At 41.0% G+C, this 20,302-nt stretch overlaps 1 protein-coding gene across 50 annotated transcripts in view; it reads left to right on the top strand.

Annotated features, from left to right (window-relative positions):
• Positions 1-20,302, top strand: part of ttn.2 (titin, tandem duplicate 2) — a 694,778-nt gene that overhangs the window by 554,159 nt on the left and 120,317 nt on the right. For all 50 annotated transcript variants that reach the window (XM_078552010.1, XM_078551990.1, XM_078551964.1 and 47 more), the window contains 20 exons: positions 624-674; positions 1,689-2,084; positions 2,384-2,653; positions 2,744-3,019; positions 5,412-5,548; positions 5,661-5,787; positions 5,913-6,179; positions 6,859-7,125; positions 12,037-12,300; positions 12,404-12,543; positions 12,790-12,916; positions 13,131-13,397; positions 13,502-13,768; positions 13,877-14,143; positions 14,325-14,464; positions 14,574-14,700; positions 15,421-15,563; positions 17,909-18,032; positions 18,143-18,409; positions 18,518-18,615. In XM_078552010.1, coding sequence (XP_078408136.1) covers positions 624-674; positions 1,689-2,084; positions 2,384-2,653; positions 2,744-3,019; positions 5,412-5,548; positions 5,661-5,787; positions 5,913-6,179; positions 6,859-7,125; positions 12,037-12,300; positions 12,404-12,543; positions 12,790-12,916; positions 13,131-13,397; positions 13,502-13,768; positions 13,877-14,143; positions 14,325-14,464; positions 14,574-14,700; positions 15,421-15,563; positions 17,909-18,032; positions 18,143-18,409; positions 18,518-18,615 — 4,022 coding nt within the window. The remainder of the gene's footprint in view (positions 1-623; positions 675-1,688; positions 2,085-2,383; positions 2,654-2,743; positions 3,020-5,411; positions 5,549-5,660; positions 5,788-5,912; positions 6,180-6,858; positions 7,126-12,036; positions 12,301-12,403; positions 12,544-12,789; positions 12,917-13,130; positions 13,398-13,501; positions 13,769-13,876; positions 14,144-14,324; positions 14,465-14,573; positions 14,701-15,420; positions 15,564-17,908; positions 18,033-18,142; positions 18,410-18,517; positions 18,616-20,302) is intronic.

The following is a 20,302-nucleotide window of genomic DNA, read 5'->3' on the forward strand; positions in this document are numbered from 1 at the left end:
GATTCGGCAGCCTAGCCAAAAGTCCATTGACTTTTGGCGGGACCAGACGATCCTAGTGGCGGGCGGGGCCAGAAAATCCCACCCTTTGTCAAACACCTTTGTTTCTCCTGGCAATGCAGCTTGTATTTATGTGCATGATGTATTGTGGTTGTCAAAAAGTGTTAGATCTAAAATTCATGTCTGTTGCTTGTGTTTGGTCCATGTAGTCCCATGCTTCCAAAGAAAGATTGTCTTAATTTGCTTTGTTGTTTGCTATTAACAGAGCAATGGGTGAATTAAAATCATTTTTCATATACATCATTGAAGGCAGAGGCTTCAGCAAACCTTTCAAATTGTCTGGATTCACATTTTTCATTCAAAACTAATATGTCTTTTACTTCATTTTAAATCTCCTCTGGCCGCATGAGTAAACCTTTGTTTAGTATATTAAACAAGTGGTAGTGCCAATTTTTTTGCCTGTGTTATAGACAATCGATATATAAATATATTTTTGCATCTAAATACAATACACTTTTCTAGCCTCATTGTTTCTGCCCTTGGGTTATTACAGAAGCATTTTAACATATAATAATTTGGAAGCATAGTCATGACATGCCGATAATTATGTTACTATCTCACTACAGATGCTAAGGCACCAACTGATGAAGCCGGCAAGGGTAGAGGCATACTAAGAGGTGAGAGGGGATATCAAGCACATAGTCACAACTATGAATCCATGCATGATTGTACACATATATGTTTGTTCCACAAGCACTACCAAACATTTAGAGGCAAACATATGCAATAGTATTCCAACGTAACACATTTATTTAGATGAATTAATGAATTATATTGCTGTTAAAAAGAACTCTATTTAAATTTCATTCATACATTAGTGAAAAACTTCATGAAGTGCTATGATACATTTCATTTATTTTAGAATTTAATTTGTCATGTCAATTTGCATGGCCTTCCAATTACAAAAATGATTGTTGGCTGCGTAGACTGGATAGCAAACCATAGATTAATATTGAGTTGCTTAATTTTGCATGAACTGTTCTCTCTTTATATGCTTTCAGCTCCAAAGAGTAATAATTGAAGTTTAAATAATCCTATTTATCCGAGCACAAGTAATCAATTTGTATACTGCAACTGAATATTGGTTGCAACTGATTTTGGCGGAGGAGAACTTAGCATGAAAACTAAATGATGAAACATATGCTATGTTTCTGTGTCATGATTGCCTTACTAGAATCTAATACTTGAATGCATGCATTTTCCTATTTGTGTGCAAAATAGTGTTTTCAGCTGTACCAAATAGTTACTACTTGAATATAGTTGTGCTGCCTGAAGACTGTGATTATGAATCACTGAACGAATGGCGAAAAATCCATGCTGAAATTATAGTGGCTGTATATTGTGTAAATCTTACAACCTGAAAACATTATCGCATGATGAAATGCATAGACTTTGAAGGATAAGCTTCAATGCACCAATTTACCTCAGAGAAGAACTAAAACCAAGTTTACAGACTTTGGTCTCTTAGTCAGTCAGTTTCATTGCTCTGCTTGCATCGCTGTCGTTTCTTTACCAACTGAAAATGGCAGTGGCATCTAAGTGTCTGGTTCGCATCAAACCATCTTCAGAAGCATGCAAAAAAAAAACAACAAATAAAATCCAATGTATTTATGTTCAACTCTAAATTTTAGCGAAAAAGACGCCATCGCCTGGAGAAGGAGGCAAGAAGCCATTTAAACCAGGTGGAGGAAGGCCACCCTCAGAGGAACCACCTTTTGCAGGGTTCCAGCTCAAAGCAGTCCCACTGAAATTTGTCAAAGAACTAAAAGATATTGTGCTGGAGGAAGCGGAGTCTATAGGGTCTTCTGCCATCTTCGAATGCCAGATCTCCCCATCTACAGCTTTAACGTCTTGGATGAAGGACGGGAGCACTGTGAGAGAAAGTCCTAAATACAAAATTACCTCTGATGGCAAAGATAGAAAGTTGCAAATCATTGATGTGCAGCTTTCAGACACTGGTGAATATAGCTGTGTAGGTCGCCTCGGCAAGCAAGAAAAGACATCCACAGCAAAACTAATTGTTGAAGGTATATAGCATTGTTGTTTGAGGTATTTCATGGCGCAAACCAAGAACAAGACTGCGCATTGTATTAAAATAGTGCAATTTAGGAATCCTGCTGAATAGCTCTTTTCTCAATCTAATTATTAAGCTCAAATGGTTATTCACACTTACCATGTTATTGTACAAGGCTTCATCAATTCAGTGTAATCCAAATACTAGATCTGGATCTTTTAGATGTTACAAAAGGCTTTTGAATACTTTGTATAAAATGAATACTTTGGTTTATTATAGAAAATTAATTGATATTTTCCCAAAACATTTTAGAACTGCCAGTGGCATTCTTTAAAACATTGGAAGAGGAAACAACCATCTTCAAAGGACAGCCCCTGTATTTGACCTGTGAGCTGACCAAAGACAAAGAGGTGATTTGGAAGAAGGATGGTGAACCTCTTACAGACACAACTGACAGATACACAATTAGTGTCATTGGGCTGCAGCGTTCTGTTACTATCGCAAGTTCAGATTTTGATGATGCTGGAGTGTATTCTGTTGAGACAGCTAACATAAGATGTGAGGGAAAAGTTAATGTACAAGGTTAGTATATATGAACTTTCTTGTATATCTGAAGCAGGAATAAAGGGATTTGAGGACTGGTTTTAGTTTATATATTTTTATCCATTGTAGAAATTGTAAGGAAGTGGTTTGTTAAACCTGTTCGGGACCAGCGGGTCAAACAAAAAGAAAATGCCGTTTTTGAATGTGAAATTGCAAAAGATACACCCAATATCAAGTGGTTCAAAGGGGAAGAGGAGATTCCAAAGGAACCCACTGCAAAAACTGAAATTAAGAAAGTTGGGAAAATCCTTAGACTCATTGTGAAGAATGCAACACCAGAAGATGTGGCTGAATATACAGTGGAGGTGGAAGGACAAGCTTCTACAGCCAATCTGTTTGTTGATGGTAAGTTTTCTACTACTTGTAGAAAAGTGCATTCCTTTGTTTTTCCAGTACTGATGATATGTATATTAATAATTTTAGGTAGGGCACACACTTCACGTCCATGCATCATAATTCCTGCAGTCATACTGTTTGGTCACCATTGTAAATTGCTGTCAGGATTTTCCATTCTTTTCCTACATGGACTGAAGGAATGTATCAGCAAGCTTTAGCCACAAGTGGCCTTTTGAACTAGATCTTGAATCTTGTATATACTGACTTATGGGCAACAGCACAGTCAGGTTACTAGTTTGATAACATGTTTCCTATGTTATCGACATGAAATAGAAATCTGACTGATGATTTTCCAATTATGGAATTTTACAATCATTGGACCAATCCACTTAATCCTATTTCCCTGTCTCTTCTCCATTACCGTGAAATTTTTCAAATATTTATCCACTTCTCTTTTGAAAAATATTATGAGCTCCACCACTTTGCCTAGTAAGAACATAAGGAATAGGAGTTGGAGTAGACCATTCAGCCCCTCGAGCTTGTTCCGCCATTCAATAAGATCATGGCTGAGCTTGTGTTTCGATTTCCACGTTCCCATCTAACCCCAATAACCTTTGATTCCCTTGCCTAACAAGAATCTATCTACCTCTGCCTTAAAAATATTCAATGACCCTGTCTCCACCACCTTCTGAGGCAGAGAATTACAAAGTCGCACAACCCTCTGAGAGAAAAAATTTCTCTTCAACTCTGTAGGGCATTCCTAGTAACCTAATAATCTTGTATGTGAAAAATACTAACCTCGCAACCTGTTTTTTACATATTACTGCCTCATTAATCATTGGAAGTAGGGAGACCCACTTTATAATTTTGAACACTTTGATTATCATTCAATCAACTCTGTCTCTACCTAATGCAAAAGCAAAATACTGCAGGTGCAGGAAACCTGAAGTAAAAACTGATAATGCTGGAAATGTTCAGCAGGTCAGGCAGCATCTGTGAAGAGAGAAACAAAGTTAGTGTTTCAGGTCAATGACCTTTCATAAGAACTGGGATATTCCTTACATGGCCTCCATCCTCATAGTAATCTTCCCTCTATTCCTTCCAACCTCATAGTGATCTTCCCTCATGGCCTTCAACCTCATAGACCCCCAACACTGACCAGCTTGCTTCTTTCTCGTTCCCAAGATCCACAAACAAGACTGTCCTGGTAGACTAATTGTTTCAGCCTGCTGCTGCACCACTGAATTGATTTCTTCCTATCTAACTCCATCTTTTCTCCTCTAGTCCAGTCTTTTCCCAGCTACATTCATGACTGTTTTGATGCCTGCGGTCACAATTCCAATTTCCTCGTCCTAATCATCTCACCTTCGTCTTGGCCGCCCAACCTCACAATACCTCCATCCTCCACCAGAATGGTTTGAGGGCTGTCCACTTCTTCCGTGAACAGCAGTGAAAACAAACTCCACCCACCACCACCCTTCTCTACCTGACTAAATTTGTTCTCACATTGAATAGCCTCTCCAAATCCATTCACTTCCTTCAAATAAAAGGCATTGCTAAAGGTATCCAAATGGATTCTAGTTTTGCCTGCCTTTTTGTGGGGTTTGTGGAACATTCCTTGTTCCAGTCCTATTAGGGACCCCTTCCTCATCTCTTTTTCTGGCAATTTGATGACTGTATCTGTGCCACTTCCTGCTTTCACCCTGAATTGGAAAATTTCGTCAACTTTGCACCCTTCTCACCTTCACCTGGTCCATCTCTGACTTCTCTGTCTCCATTTCTGCGGATCAGCTGGCAATGAATATTCACTATAAGCCCATTGTTTTTCACAGCTCCTTGACTACACTGCCTCACACCCTGTTTCCTGTAAGGACACCTTTCCATTTTCCCAGTGTCTTTGTCTCTGCACCTGATGATACCATAATAGCTCTTCTGATATGTATTTTTCTTCAATCAAGGATTCCTCCCCCTCTCCCTTAAACATGGTTGACTGGGCCTTCAACTGTGTCCATCCCATTCCTTGCACTTCTTCGGTCACCCCTTCCCCTCCCTCCCAAAAACATGATAGAGATCCCCCACCTCCCATGCCACCAGCCTCTGTATTCAGTAGATCATCCTCTGCCATTTGCACCACCTCCACTCCACCACAAAACACCTATCCCCTTTCAGCATTCCGAAGGGACCCTACCCTCCGCTCCATTCCTGATTTTAATTGCAGATTATTGTTGCCATGTCCGCTATATGTTTTCCAAAAGAAGTGGAAATTTTACAAATCAGGAATTCATGATAAAGAAAATGTTGTGTAGATTTTTCAAGTCTGCTTGTGATGGTAATACCTGTAACAGTATATTTTCAGCATTCTACTTTAATGGGAAAATTACATTTAATGTTCTATTTTTAGAACGGGAGATAGACATTCTTTCAGAATTGCAAAGTGTGGAAGTGTATGAGAAGGAGACAGCCACCTTTGAAACTGAGATCTCTCAAGATGTCCCAGTTGAGTGGAAGCTCAAGGGAGAAATCCTACGCCCATCACCTGTAAGCTTTACTTCAAAGCTGGAATATTTATCGTAAAAAAGCAGAATTCAAGATCGTAATGCAGTTTTGTTATAAAAAAAACATAAATTATGATTTTTAAAAAATTTTTCAGACCTGTGAAATGAAAGCAGAAGGTACAAAACGTTTCTTGATCCTTCACGATGTCAAACTGGATCAAGCTGGTGAAGTTGTCTTCAGGGTGCGCAATGCCACATCCATTGCTTATCTGAGAGTTAAAGGTAACTAATAATCCTTGAAGGAAATGTTCAGAGCAGTTTTCTTTATGATGAAAGAAGGTGAGAAATTTTAAAGAAAAGTTTGTTTTTTTAGTTTAGCTTGCACTAAAATGTAATGTTGCTTTCAGAAATCGAACTTGACTTTGAGGTACCACTAAAAGATGTGACTGTTCCCGAAAAACATCAGGCACGATTTGAGTGTGTGCTGAACAAGGAGGTTCCCAAAGTCCTGTGGTCAAAAGGCACTGACATTCTTAAGGCTGGTGATAAGTATGATTTAGTTGTTGATGGAAAGAAGCACATTCTTGTTATCAATAAGTCAACCTTTGATGATGAAGGAGATTACACCGCTGAAATTGTGGAAAAGAAAACAACTGCAAAACTGACTGTAACTGGTAAGCTTTTTCAATTAATTACATTTCATGGTTAAACCTTATACTGGTTTAATGTGAATGAAAATAAAATATTGCAGATGCTGGAAATCTGAAAAAGAAAATGCTGGAAAAACTCAGCAGGTCTGGCAGCATCTGTGGAGAGAGAAACAGAGTTAATGTTTTGACTCCATATGACTCTTCTTCAGAGTTTAATATGTTTGTAATATTTAATTAATTTCCATTTTGCTTATTGTTTGGTAATGTGACAATACATTTGTTAAGTCCTATTCAAATATTTTAGGGGTGTTGTTTATTGCACTGTCTGTAGCTGACTTAGCTTTTGTTATTCTGAAGCATTGGGCAATTAAGTGTGTAATTAAAGATGGAGATCTCATCATTCAAAATATGCCATACACATTATATTAAAGCCTAGGATTGATTTGGGTGTGGGGAGTTGCCTTACCCTAATGTCAGGCTGCATTTTGTAGATCAAGAACTTGCATTTATGTCATGGCTTGCACCACCCTAGGATGTCCCAAAGCTCAATGAAATACTTTTGAAGTATAGCCCCTGTTGTAATGTAGGGAAACACAGCAGCTAATTTTCACAGGCTATAAAACAAATATAGATTTCAGTTGAATTATTAATTACATGATTTTGAACTAGTAATGATTAGTCCATACATTACTTCATATTTCAGGTATGAGATTGAAGTTTATTACACCACTAAAAGATCAGACAGTCAAAGAAGGTAACACGGCGCATTTTGAAATTGAATTATCACATGAAAATCTCCCAGTGGCTTGGTACCGGAATGAAAATAAAATTCACCCAGGCAGAACGGTTGTGATCTCCACTGATGGGAAGAAGCATGTATTAGAAATTAAAGAAGCAACTCTTGATGATTCGTGTCAGATACGAGCAGAAGTTGCTCAGCTATCCACAAAAGGTTGCCTGAATGTCATCGGTAAGACTTGTTTGGAATTCTGTTGTGCAATGAAAGTGACACTTTGTGGGTGGAATGTAATACTAACTGAGGGAGCAAAGAACGAGGCAGGGGGGGTATTGATTCAAGTGGGAGGTTCCATGTCAGATCTCTGACATCGGGATCAAAGGCTGAAATTATTCTGGCATTGGGGGGGGGTGCAAGACAGTAAAGCTGACACTACACAGTGAGAGCTTAATTTTACTGGTTTAGCATATCCTTTTAACTCATTAACATGGAACCTTTTGCAATTAAATAGTAGCTTTGTAATTAAGCGTGAGGCGCATGGGATCACAGGCCTTCAGTTTCCTGGCTGTTTAAATCTGATGGTGAGCTGGCAAGTCAGTCTGTGAGGGCAAGGTGAGCCACTTGGACCTGCCTGCCACAACTCAGCCATTTTCTTCTGAGAGGGGAGAGTAGTCTGTGATTCCTCGCGGGGAAGGACACAGTCACTGTGTGGTGGTTGAGGGTCATTGATGGAAGGTCAGAGGCCATTGCAGAGAAGTTGAGAGTCATTGCAGGAAGTTCAAGGATCCTTCTGGAAGGACGAGGGCCATTGTAGTGAGGTAAAAGGACATCTCAGGGAGGGAGAAGGATCACTATGGGAGGACAAGGACCATCTAGGGGAGGACAAGGGCAGATTAAATTGGCTGCAGGAGCTTGGCAACTGTAAAAGAGGCATTTCGAACAGGTGCCAGGTGTTTCCTAAAGGCCAGGGACCCAGTGGAGGACATACCCTTTCCAGGACCTTGACATTTGTGGAGGTTTTGGAGCTACCATGGTCTTCTCCGCCCAGTGTTCCTGGAGCCTGAGGTGGAGGAGGAGCACAGAGGGAGTCTGGAACTGGGTCCAGAGGCACAAATGGCAGGAGGCCATTGTAAAGGGGCTCAGCCTGCGGCTGGATCAAACCCTGAGGATGGTCAAGAGGAAACCCAACCGGGACCAGTCAAACGAAGATCAGTGCCACGTGTCAGAGTACACAGATCTTGCCTCAACTACCTTCAAATGTTAGAGAGACAATGTCATCAAAAGTTGCGGATGTCTTAGGTGGCTGTCATGGATTTGTGTTCTGCTGCAGGATGATCTGTGGCACCTGGGATTCAGAGGGCATCCAATGCCTGTGGCTTTGAAGGTCATGGCAGCATTAAACACCAGTGGCTCCTTCTGGGTATTGCCCAGGCTGCCGCTCATGCAGTGATAAATTCCCTGTACAAGAGGGCCAGAGAGTTTGTGCAATACAATACTGACCCAAAGAGCCAGGCCAAAAATTTGTGGGCTTTAGGGCCTTTTCAGGCTTCCCACGAGTGCAGGGTGTTATACAATGTGGCAGTTAAGGCTCCCTGGGACCAGCCTGTGGTATTTATCAACAGAAGGGGTTCCACTCCATTAATGTGCAATTGGTGTGGGACCGCAGGAGACATATCCTTCAGGTGAGTGCTGGGTTCCTTGGGAGTTCCCATTCCATACCACTCCCAAGTGCCACAGCTCTTCAAGACCCCTGCATGCCTACACAGATGGATCCTGGGGGACATTGCACCCAAGATCTGGCTGATGACATAGGTGCAGCACCCTCGAAATCCAGCCAAGGAGTGTTATAATGAATGCCATGGATCAACAAGAGAAATGATTGAGTAGACCATCGGTTTGTTAAAAATTAGGTTCCACTGCCTGGACCGTTCTGGCAGGGCTCTACAATATATGCCTCAGTGTGTCTCTTGGACTATCATCACCAGTTGTGCATTGCACAACCTTGCGTGGCAAAGGGAGGAGGCTTTGCTGACTATTGAACTGGAGGAGCCACACTCCTCATCTGTTGAGTAAGATGGGAAGGAGAGAGCAGAGCAGGCAGGTCAGCAGGTTGAGGCTCCACATCAGATGCAAAAGCAGTGGAAAGATGCGCAAGAGAAGCCTGTGAAGCCCGTGTTCACACCAGATTCCAGCCAGCAAAATGCCTTTAACAAGCCCTCTGCCTTACATCCATGGGACCTCTATATCTTCTCCCGAGAGCAACTCACCATTGACCATCAAGAAGCCACTCCATTCTAGCCACTCCAACCACGAAGAGGTCAATACTCCACCTTCATCCATACAGACTTGCAACTTATTCTGCAGGTGTTCACACAGCTAATAGGGAGATGACATTAACACGTTTCAACACATTCACAGCTGAGGTGAAGACAATATGATTGTGTTCATTCTTGCTAGCCTCTCTGCTCCTTTCTGATGGGCTGCCCTCTTAAACCGCTGCAGTCCATGTGATGTCGGTACACCCACAGTTTGTTAGGGAGGGAGTTCCAAGATTTTGACCCAGCGACAGTGAAGGAACAGCGATATATTTCCAAGTCAGGATGGTGTGTGGCTTGGATGGGAACTTGAAGTGATGTTGTTCCCATGCACCTGCTGCCCTTGTCCTTCTAGATAGTAGTGGTTGTGGGTTTGGAAATTGCTGCCTAAGGAGCCTTAGTGAGTTGCTGCAATGCATCTTGTAGACAGTACACACTGCTGCTACTGTGCGTCAGTGGTGGAAGGAATGAATATTTGTGGAAGGGGTGTCAGTCAAGCAGGCTGCTTTGTCCTGGATGGTATCGAGCTTCTTGAGTGTTGCTGAAGCTGCACTCATCCAGGCAAGTGGAGAGTATTCCATCACACTCCTCACTTGTGTGTTGTAGATGGTGGACAGGCTTTACAGGAATCAGGAGGTGGGTTACTTGCTGCTGGATTCCTAGCTTGCTGAGGGGCTCTTGCTTGGGTACAGATGCTTCTTCTGTTGCCATGGTTACTGGAGTCTGTAGGATCACTGGCTGAGGAGAGGCTGCTCACCCTCTGAGAGCCTTGAGAGGAACCATCAGGAGAGGGAGCCAGGTGCTCGTCCTCCCTCTCTGTGCTTGGCAGCATCCACCTGTCCAATGGAGGAGGAGGGACACCTCGAGGGATGTCCAGGCACCTCATCCCCCTCTCACTTGGCCACTGCTGCCTAGAACTCATGGCCAGTGCATTGGTATGCAGGTCTGAGCACATATCCAGCAGCCACTGAATGGTCTGCTGAATCTGACTGTCCATGATGGTCACCAGCCTCTCCATGGAGGAAGCTATGCCCTCACATGCCTGAGACATGGCAGAACGCATGGCCTGGATAGATTCCTCATCGTCCATGTAATCCATACAATACCTCTGACAGTTCTGTTAGATGTTCCCCTGTTTGCCTCTACATCACCAGAAGGTTTCTGATGGCTGTGACCAGAGGCCCATCATCAGCTTGGTGCTCCGACTGGCCCTGGCTTCCAACAATCTTCTGACTGTTAGGTCCCTCAGCTGCCACAGCCTCCATCAGCTGCCTGGCATGTCTGTGATGTGCTCACCAAGTTGTGACCCCAGTTCTAAATGGCGATCGCATACTCATCAAGGTGAACGTATCTGCACTAGTGGAGGGTGTGAGGGAAAGATGCACTCCCCCTGAGGCTTCAGTGCCATCCTCCTCAGAAGTGCAGGGTCATGGACGATAGAGCAGGCTGTCCCTCCAGAACACAAAGACCTCCACGGGGAACACAAAGAATTAGGTTCACATTATTTATAATCCCTCTTCTCACCCCTCTCTGATGCATGTCTCCTTTCTGCCCAATGGTGGACACCAACTGGAGATCTCCTCACTCTCTTCTGTGCACTCCTGCTTCTCCGTCCTCAATTTCCTGGCTGCCCTGCTCTTTGGCCAGATCCACTGCCGCCTCCTCTGCTGATGTGAGTGATCTAACGTTAGGCACTCCTCCACCCACCTTTGCCTGTCCTTTGCTGTGTGTGCCATTCTCTCCTGCGAACAGAATGGGAGACTGAGTCTCTGCTCCATGAACATCTGACGCCCTTATCAGCATGCATTTCTCTGTCAGATAATGGGGCCTGCTGGTTGTCTACACTTTCACCCTCATAGCACTTGTGCAACAATGGAAGCATGAGCGTGAAATTTTGCACCCATATGCATCCAAGCCTCATCTTGCATCTGTTGCTGAGCCTTACACTTCTTTCGCCTGCCTGCCCACTCTCTTCCCCTCACTAAGACACATTGTATGTTGCCCTCATGAGAACCAGGTAGCTCTAAACATTCCACCATGGCAGCACGGAAGAGGTAGTTGACCCTCTTGCTACATTGGACACAGGCGCACCTGTGGACCCCATGCTGCTAGCCTCCGCTGCAATCTCTATCCAGACGTACTTGGTCAAGCTGGAGGGTCTCCTGATGCCACTGCTGGGGAAAAGCACCTCCCACCATTCCTTGGCAGCCAAGAGGAGAACTGCGAGGGGGGCATCGCTGAACTGTAGAGCCATCCTTTGTCTGTCTGAGCATTGTGCCAGTTGGACACAGATCAGGTCAAATGCTGATGAGGCTGGGAGCCTGGAGAATGAATTTGAGGTGCTGCTAAAGAAGAGAAGGTTGAGGCTAGAGATGCCTTCAGGGCTGGTATTCCTCGCTGCCTCTGCAATACTGAAGCTGATGTCTTGTAAACACTGCCATTTAAAAATGGTGCCTGGACCTCAGACCCCATCAGTTACAGCGCGTTCAGAGACTTCCTGCCGGCTCCCACCGCAGAATTAGCTGGGCCCTGCACCTCCATTGCTTTTATTAGCCAAAAACCACCACAAAATCATGATTGTCCAGCCACTCCTGCCTCTAACGACAATGCCACCCACCTCGAGGTCTGCCGCTTGGTCCTGCGCCAGGACAACTAAATTCTGCCCTACGTGTTGTGTACAATTCTATGCATGACAGAACCGATAAAGAAACGGTTTTTAAAAAACAGAGGGCATTAGGTGTTTGTGATGATTCATTTCTTGAAAAGTAACATTCTGTGAGAGACGCTCTTTCTTCAGGCAGAACATTAGCTGTTTGTCTCTCATCCACAGAGGCTGATCCTTATTTCACTGTGAAACTGCAAAATTATACTGCTGTCGAAAAAGATGAAGTCACTCTTGAATGTGAAGTCAGCAAGGACGTGCCAGTAAAATGGCTGAAGGATGGCAAGGACCTTACAGCATCAAAGAAAGTTTCAGTTAAAGCTGTTGATAAATGCCGTATTTTGACGATCAAAAAGGTTGACAATAAAGACAAGGGTGAATATGAATGTGATTGTGGAACCGACAAGACAAAAGCCTCTTTGATTATTGAAGGTACAAATGTTATGAATGAGTACAAGTAGATTCTTCAAAAATTATAAAGTAACATACTTTCAATATGTGCAGTTTAAACACCCATTTTTATTACTGTTTACAGCTCGCATCATCAAGATAACGCATCCATTGCATGGTGTAGAAATCTTTGAAGGTGAAACTGCGCACTTTGAAGTGGAGATCTCAGAAACTGATGTGCATCCTCAATGGAAGCTGAAGGGTGAAACTTTGTTAATGTCGCCTGTAAGTTGTTTTCTTAATTTAGTTCAAAATGAAACATTCCCGCCTCTATGTTGGAATTATTCGGTAGTAAATCATTTTACCCCAGAACTGTGTTAATTTATTAAAACCGTCATTATTAAATTGCCTTCCTAATAAATGTTCAGTGGAACCCAAGAGCCTGTATAGTTGTTCTTGAAGAAAGTTCGGGGTAAATTTTCTACAAATGAACTTCATCCTAATATATCTCGGGTTATTTTGTGTTGGTAGCAATGTGAGATTATCGAGGATGGCAAGAAACACATTCTGACCCTCTACAACTGCAAACTAAGTGATTCTGGAGAAGTTTCATTCCAGGCTGCTAATGCTAAGTGTGCAGCTAACCTGAAAGTCAAAGGTAATTTTGAATTCATTTGGAAGAACTTATTATTTTTTCCTGGAGTTTTAATCGTTACAATTCAGGCTAGTAATTTAGTGCCTTAGTTCCATATTCTGTTCCTATAAGTGGTATGTGTGATTTCCATATGTAACATATGCATTTTAAAATATATATGTATTTGCCTATATGGATTATTAATCTAATTTTTTTTACTTCCTACACTCCCATTCAGAAATTCCGCTCACCTTCATTGTACCGCTTAATGATGTGAAAGTATTTGAGAAAGATGAAGCAAAGTTTGAATGTGAAGTGTCCAGAGAGCCCAAGAATTTCCGTTGGCTAAAAGGAACTGAGGAGATTAAACCTAGTGCTAAATTTGAAATTTTAGCAGAAGGGACAAAACATATGTTGGCAGTTAAACAAGCTGCATTTGATGATGAGGCAAAATATATGTTTGAAGCAGAGGACAAGAGGACAAGTGGCAAACTGATTATCCAAGGCAAGCAACAGGAGCTAAACAGCAATATATATATTCCTTAGTAGATAAACTGTTCTCTTATTAACACAGCTTGAATTTGATTTTAAAAATTCCTTTATTCATAGGCATACGACTTGAATTCACCAAACCTCTTGAAGACCAGACTGTGAAAGAGCGTGAAACTGCAGAATTTGTAGCTGAACTTTCCCATGACAATATACCGGTTGTCTGGTACAAAAATGACAAACGCCTACATCCAAGTAGGACAGTGACTATGAAAGATGAGGGTAAAATCCATTCCATCGTATTCAAAGATGTGACCATTGATGATACTTCCCTCATCAAAGTTGAAGCTATGGCTAAAAGTTCGGAGGCCAAACTAACTGTACTTGGTAAATATATATGGAAATACGTGAATTATATTTGCTAACTAAGCTTTGAAACATTGCACTCATTGCTGGACATTTTTTCTAATTTGCCTCATTTTCTGATTTTCTTAGAGGGTGATCCATATTTTATCCGCAAACTGCAGGATTATACAGCTGTAGAAAAAGATGAAGTTATCTTCCAGTGTGAGGTCAGTAAAGCTGATGCTCCAGTTAAATGGTTTAAGGATGGAAAAGAACTGATTCCTTCAAAGAATATTCAGATTAAAACAGATGGGAAGAAGCACATATTGGTTATTAAACGGGCTCTGAAGAATGATCAGGGACAATATTCATGTGACTGTGGCTCTGACAATACATCAGCCAAACTAAACATCGAGGGTAAGAATAACTAAATGTTGTCTTATCGATAGCATTTAAAAATATCCAATATCCTGTGTCCTTTGTACTTGTTTATTGTGGTGATTCAACTTGCATTTTTTTGTAAATTAGATTAATTTATTTTAAATTATCAGTCATGTGCTTCTGCTAGACAATAACTTTTTACATTATTTTACTTCAGAGCGTGATATTAAGATATTACGTCCACTGTACAGTGTTGAAGTCACAGAAACAGAAGCTGCTCATTTCGAGACTGAAATTTCTGAAGAAGATGTACATGGCAATTGGAAGCTGAAGGGGGAGAATTTGCATCCATCCCCTGTGAGTATTAACATTAGAGAAGTGCTCAAGTTTTTCTTGTCTTTCTTTCTTTCTTTCCTTCTTTCTGTCTGCCTTCCTTAAAAGTTTTACATCTTTTTTCTTAATTTAGGACGTAGAGATTAAGAAGGAAGGCACAAAACATTTTCTTACGCTGTACAATGTGCACATGGATCAAGCTGGTGAAGTTGATTTCCAGGCTGCTAATGCCAAAACCAGTGCTCATTTGAGAGTCAAAGGTAGATCTGCTTAATATCAAGTACCAAGAATGTTAATAACCAAGAAATATGCACTTAAACAAAAACCCTCAAGACCTTTTGGCACTTTATTGGGAGATTTATATTTCTGTGATGTTATAAATATCCTGAACGATCTGTCGTACGATGACATTTTCCGTTGTGAACCACTGTAGGTTTCCAAAACTATTGACCACCTAATTAATAATTGATAGACGGATGCATTGTTTGAAGTTTAAAGCAGAGTTGCCATGTTTATTGTTTCAATATTGAATGGTTCCCTAAGTCTACATTTTTGGCAACTGCTGAAAGGCTGATGGGTGGAATCAGGCTGTTGCCAAACACGCTGCTGTGTAACCAATCAGATCCACCAATAATTTTTAATGTGTTATTTCTTGAGTAGAAATGGGGACAACCACTATAAGCAGTTTCAATGATGTAGGTCAGGAAATAAAATGTGGAAATACAGATTTTAGCTAGGATTTTCCAGCCCCGCCGTTGCAGGACCTGCTGTAAGGGATGCGGCGGCTCAGCCAAAAGCCCATTGACTTCCGGCAAGACCAGAGAACCCCGCCCTTTGAATTCACCCATTGCTGTTTCGGCTAGGCCTTGGTTATCTGGGTAGTTAAAGTCAGTCTCCTAGGATAGCTGAAATGCATTTTTAAATTAGAAAAACAATTTTCTTGAGACTAACAGGCACATCAATCTCTTTTTGCTTCAAAGCTCGAGTGATCAGCTTACTTCGGCCGCTCAAGGATGTGACAGTAACCGCTGGAGACTCAGCTACTTTTGAATGTGAACTGTCATATGAAGGAATTGAAGTCCAGTGGTTCTTGAAGAACAAGTTACTTGAGCCCAGTGAAAAAGTATGTTGATAAGTATTTTGTGTTGTTTCTTTCCTCTTTTATAACTCATGGAGATCTTAAAAGTTTTAGAGTGAATATCTCATCTACATTTCAAAGTAATCTGCCTCCACCATCCCACTGAGATGCCTGCATGTTTTGGATTTGGATGGTTTGCTGTTCCATTTCAGGCAATTATGTTCACCAATTAAGAAAGAAATGATGAATTTTTGACTAATTCCTTATATTACAGTATTACAAATCAATAAAACTGTACATTGTGCATTAAACAATCTATATTCTATACCTGTAAAGTTTGCTATGTGTGGAAAACAGCAATTGGAAAAAAATGCTTGTCTCTTCTTGTTACTAAAAGCATGTACATTAATATAATGCTTACAGTATTTTGTTAAGATGTATTTTCATGACTATGATAAATGCCAAATGTGAAAGTGTTTTCAAGTTCCAAAAGAAATACGATCTCTGATTTTTCATATAGTAAAGCAAGGTCCATCCATAGGTAAAGTATTATATGCATATATTTCAAAATGTATATATTTTGTAGTTGTAATCAACATGTTTACTACAGTTCTGTAGTGGATCTGTTAATCTTTCTGTGGATTGTAGGTACCATCATTCAGATAATTAGAAACTGAATTAGGTCATAAAGCAAATCCCTTGTGTTAATTATGGTTAGTATGGCTTGTAAGCTCATGTGATCAGAATCAGATCAATCTCACTTTGCCCCTTAATTTTTTTTATAATTGGTTCAATTTATTGAGAACAAAAATTGTAAATCTGTGAAGCTCTGGAATTTGCTTTCTAATTATCTGAATGATGATACCTACAATTCACAGAAAGATTCACAGATCCACTTTAGTAAGATTAAATCTCATGGTTTGCATATTTGAAATTGCCACCTTTGTAACAACTTTCTTTTTTTATTTGTTCATCCCTAATTGCCCTTGTTCAGAAGGCATTTAAATGGCTAGGCAGATTTCCTTCCCTAGTGAACCAAATGGGTTTTTACAACAATCAGAAATGGTTTTGTGGTCATCATCAGATCTTTAAATCCAGATTTTTATTGAATTCAAATTTCACCATCTACCATGGTGGGATTCGAACCCGGGTACCCAGAGCATTACTCTGGGTCTCTGGAATACTAGTTCAGTGACAATACCACTATGCCACCACCTCTCCTTGATATGTACAGTATCAATTTTCAAATTCTGCTTAGGCTGACAAAGTTTCAAAAGTCATACACATAAAGCTATGGAATTTGATTGCCATGAAACAATCAAACATGTCACTACAATAGCATTGAGAAAACAAATGAAGAATGATGGGCAGAAAGAGTTTAATTTCTGAAACAATCATACCAACATGTTTAGATTGTCATAGGGTCAAAGTGGCATTAATTGCCATTTAGGGGTCTCAATTGGCAGCGGACAGGAAAGCTGTTCATGGTCCTTCCCATCACAGACTTAATTGGGGTGGAGGTGGGAAGGTGGTGGAGTCCTCACCCATCACTCTCCCGCCTGATTAAATGCCTCCCTGCCACAAAACTCACCATAGGGGAGAGCATTAAATTCCGCCCATAGAGAATTTTTATGGCACAGAAGGAGGCCATTTGGTTCATTGAGTCTATGGTAGATTGTCATTTGCTGTTAGAACATCAAATGCATGGTATAGACTCATGGAGAAATTGTTGACAAGGACACTGGCATTAGATGTTGTAATATTTATGTTAACGATACTTTAGAACAGCAGTCATTTACAAAGCATTTGTTAAAATTAAACCGTATGGAATATTAAGCTGGTCATGATCTTGACTGTCACCTTTTGTAATAGTGAAAAACATAACTAATATCCATGAGCTCCGTGTGAATGTGCATGGCTGGCTACAGTAGGCAAAGCAACCTTTGTTTTTATACTTTAGAAAAAATGTAGTAATGGAACTATTAATTCTTGATCACTGAAACCATGATTTTGCAAAACCAAATAACACAAACTAAAACGTCCATGATAAATTTATTCCGCTCTCAATTATCTGAACTTTGTTATCCAAAAAAAAGGCTAGGCTAAGTTTTAGTTTAAACAAAGCATGAGAAATTTAGAAAATTAAACAATGTACAGAACCATAGTATAATTTCTTAGTATTTTGCAACAGTTGAAATGTATTTTTAGATGTCTGATATATCCCCACTTGTTAAAAGCTGGAAAGGATAGTTTGTATCAAAATGTGATTGTTGTTTGAACTAGGCAATTTGTCTAATTAATTGCCTTGTTATCTTTTTACTACTTTAAACATGACTTGGATAATCATATAGTGAATTTGCTGATGGCCTAAAACTTTTATTTTGGATCAGGTTGTTACTCGTGCTGAAGGCAGAGTGCACACTTTCACCCTCAGAGATGTCCAGTTGGAGGAGGCTGGTCAAGTCAAACTCACTGCTAAAGACTTTGCAACATCTGCAAAGCTTATCGTTAAAGGTGTGTGATACAACATGCTGATTAAATATTGGATTTTTTTTTCCAAAACAATATATTTGGCAATGTATTTTATGATTAATGTGTTGAATTTTCATTTAAATCTTTTACAGAACCACCAGTTGAATTCACTAAACCTCTGGAGGACCAGATAGTTGAAGAAGAAGCCACTGCTATATTGGAGTGTGAGGTGTCCAGAGAGAATGCCAAAGTTATATGGCTTAAGGATGGAAAAGAAATTCATAAAACCCAGAAATATGATATAATTGTTGATGGAAGAGTTAGAAAGCTTATTATCCATGACTGCAAACCTGAAGATGCCAAAACATATACTTGTGATGCCAAAGACTTCAAGACTTCCTGTTTCCTCACAGTGGAACGTAAGTGAAAGAATGTCCAATGTTCATAACTAAAGCATTTTGTTCCCATGTTGATGAAAATATATATGATGCTATTTCTCTGCCAGTAAGATTTTGTTTCTTTCACAGCTCCTCATGTTGAATTTACAAAGCCTCTCACTGATCTTGAGGTGAAAGAAAAGGAAATTGCCAAATTTGTATGTGAAGTTTCACGTGAAAACGCAAAGGTTTGCTTTTTGCTTAAATCACTATCAGTTTTTATTTTTTCATTTTTCCTTTATGATAATTAAAACCCAATCGTTTTAAAGTGATGAATTAGACAATATATCTTACCTGCTGTGAGACCCACATGTTTTCACTTCTGGTTCAATTGCAGTGTAAGGTTACAATAAATGAGCTTTCATGGTGAAATAAATTTCCTTGTACATTTTCCTGTACAATGGTCCCTCTCTCCCTTTAGGGTCTGAAAATTAATCAATTTCCAGAATTTCCATTTTTCTTGGGGCTGCAGATATACACAAGGGGCAGAATTTTGCCCTTGATGGGCGGGCTATGCGCTTCCTGGGGGGGGGGTGGGATTCCCTAACTGTCAGAGTGCACATCAAAAACAGAATTACCTGGAAAAACTCAGCAAGTCTGGCAGCATCGGCGGAGAAGAAATCAGTTAACGTTTCGAGCCTTCATGGCCCTTCGGCAGAACTGGAGCATAGTTAGAAGAAGGGAGAAATATAAATTGGTTTAAGGTGGGGGGGTGGGGGTGGTGGGGGGGGGGGTGGGGGGGGGGTGGTGGAGAGACACATTGAGGGTGTGGTGTGATTGTGGAGATGAGCAGATAATCAAAAGATGTCACAGACACAGAGTGCACATCTCCCTGAGACTAAGTGCTGCCTCAGGGAGAGCGCTGACAGTGTTTGAAACTTTAAAAATAGAAAAATAAAAAAATTATTAACATGTCCCCCTCATGTGACATGTTAATAAATATCACAAAAACTTTATTAAACTTTTTTAAAACAGACATGAAACCTCATCCTGCCGGTGGATGGGGTTTCATGTTTTTTCAGAAGCCTGCTGGGGCTCCTGGCCTGCCCACCAGCCTTAAGGTTGGACGGGCAGGGCCTTTAATTGGTTTAACTACCCTGTCAATGGCCTCAATTGGCCATTGACAGGTCGGCAGGCGAACAGCTGATCGCACTGTCCCCCCGCCTTCCTGAATATTTAAATGTGGCGGGATGTTCCCCCCGACGTCATCCTGCGTCATTTTCGCGTCAGCAAGCGGACCCCGCCCCCAGCTCGCCAACGGAAAAATTCTGCCCAAGGCCTCTAATCCTCATTTTCTCTACACATGCAGATGGTCAGTGCCAAATTATACATGCGTGACCTCATCACAGCCCTGGGACCCTCCTAGCCCCAAACCTTCTTGCCAGATGCCATCAACTAGCCCCCAGCCCAAGTCTTCTTTGCTAATTCCATCCCATATACTGACCCAATACTACACTTTCTGCCTCAGTGCCAGTATCCCCAATGCCAGTGTGTATGTTATGCTATGTTTCCACTACCAATAACCTAGGATTTCCAGGGCTTCTCCAAGAATGCAAGATATCATTGTCTTGTTTCTGTGACCAAGAGGAACTCAGACTCAAATGTCCCTTGAAACGCTGTCCATCAGTAACTAGAAGGCCCTGAAGTTTGTGACTTATAGCACAACATCAGATTTCTCAGGACAGCAGTTGTATTCTGTTTCCTGCTTTGTTTTCTGGCACCGGGTCCAGGCTAGGAAATTTAACTGCACTTGCCCAGTGTTAAGATAGAGAAATTCAGGAAACTACATGTTTATTTTTAGATAGCACTGTTCTTTACTTGTGGTTTACACTGCCCTAACGTTCCACAATGCTCCTCCAAATGTAATTGTAACTC

This window comes from Cetorhinus maximus, chromosome 11, assembly GCF_964194155.1.
Source record: "Cetorhinus maximus chromosome 11, sCetMax3.hap1.1, whole genome shotgun sequence".
Classification (NCBI taxonomy): domain Eukaryota; kingdom Metazoa; phylum Chordata; class Chondrichthyes; order Lamniformes; family Cetorhinidae; genus Cetorhinus; species Cetorhinus maximus.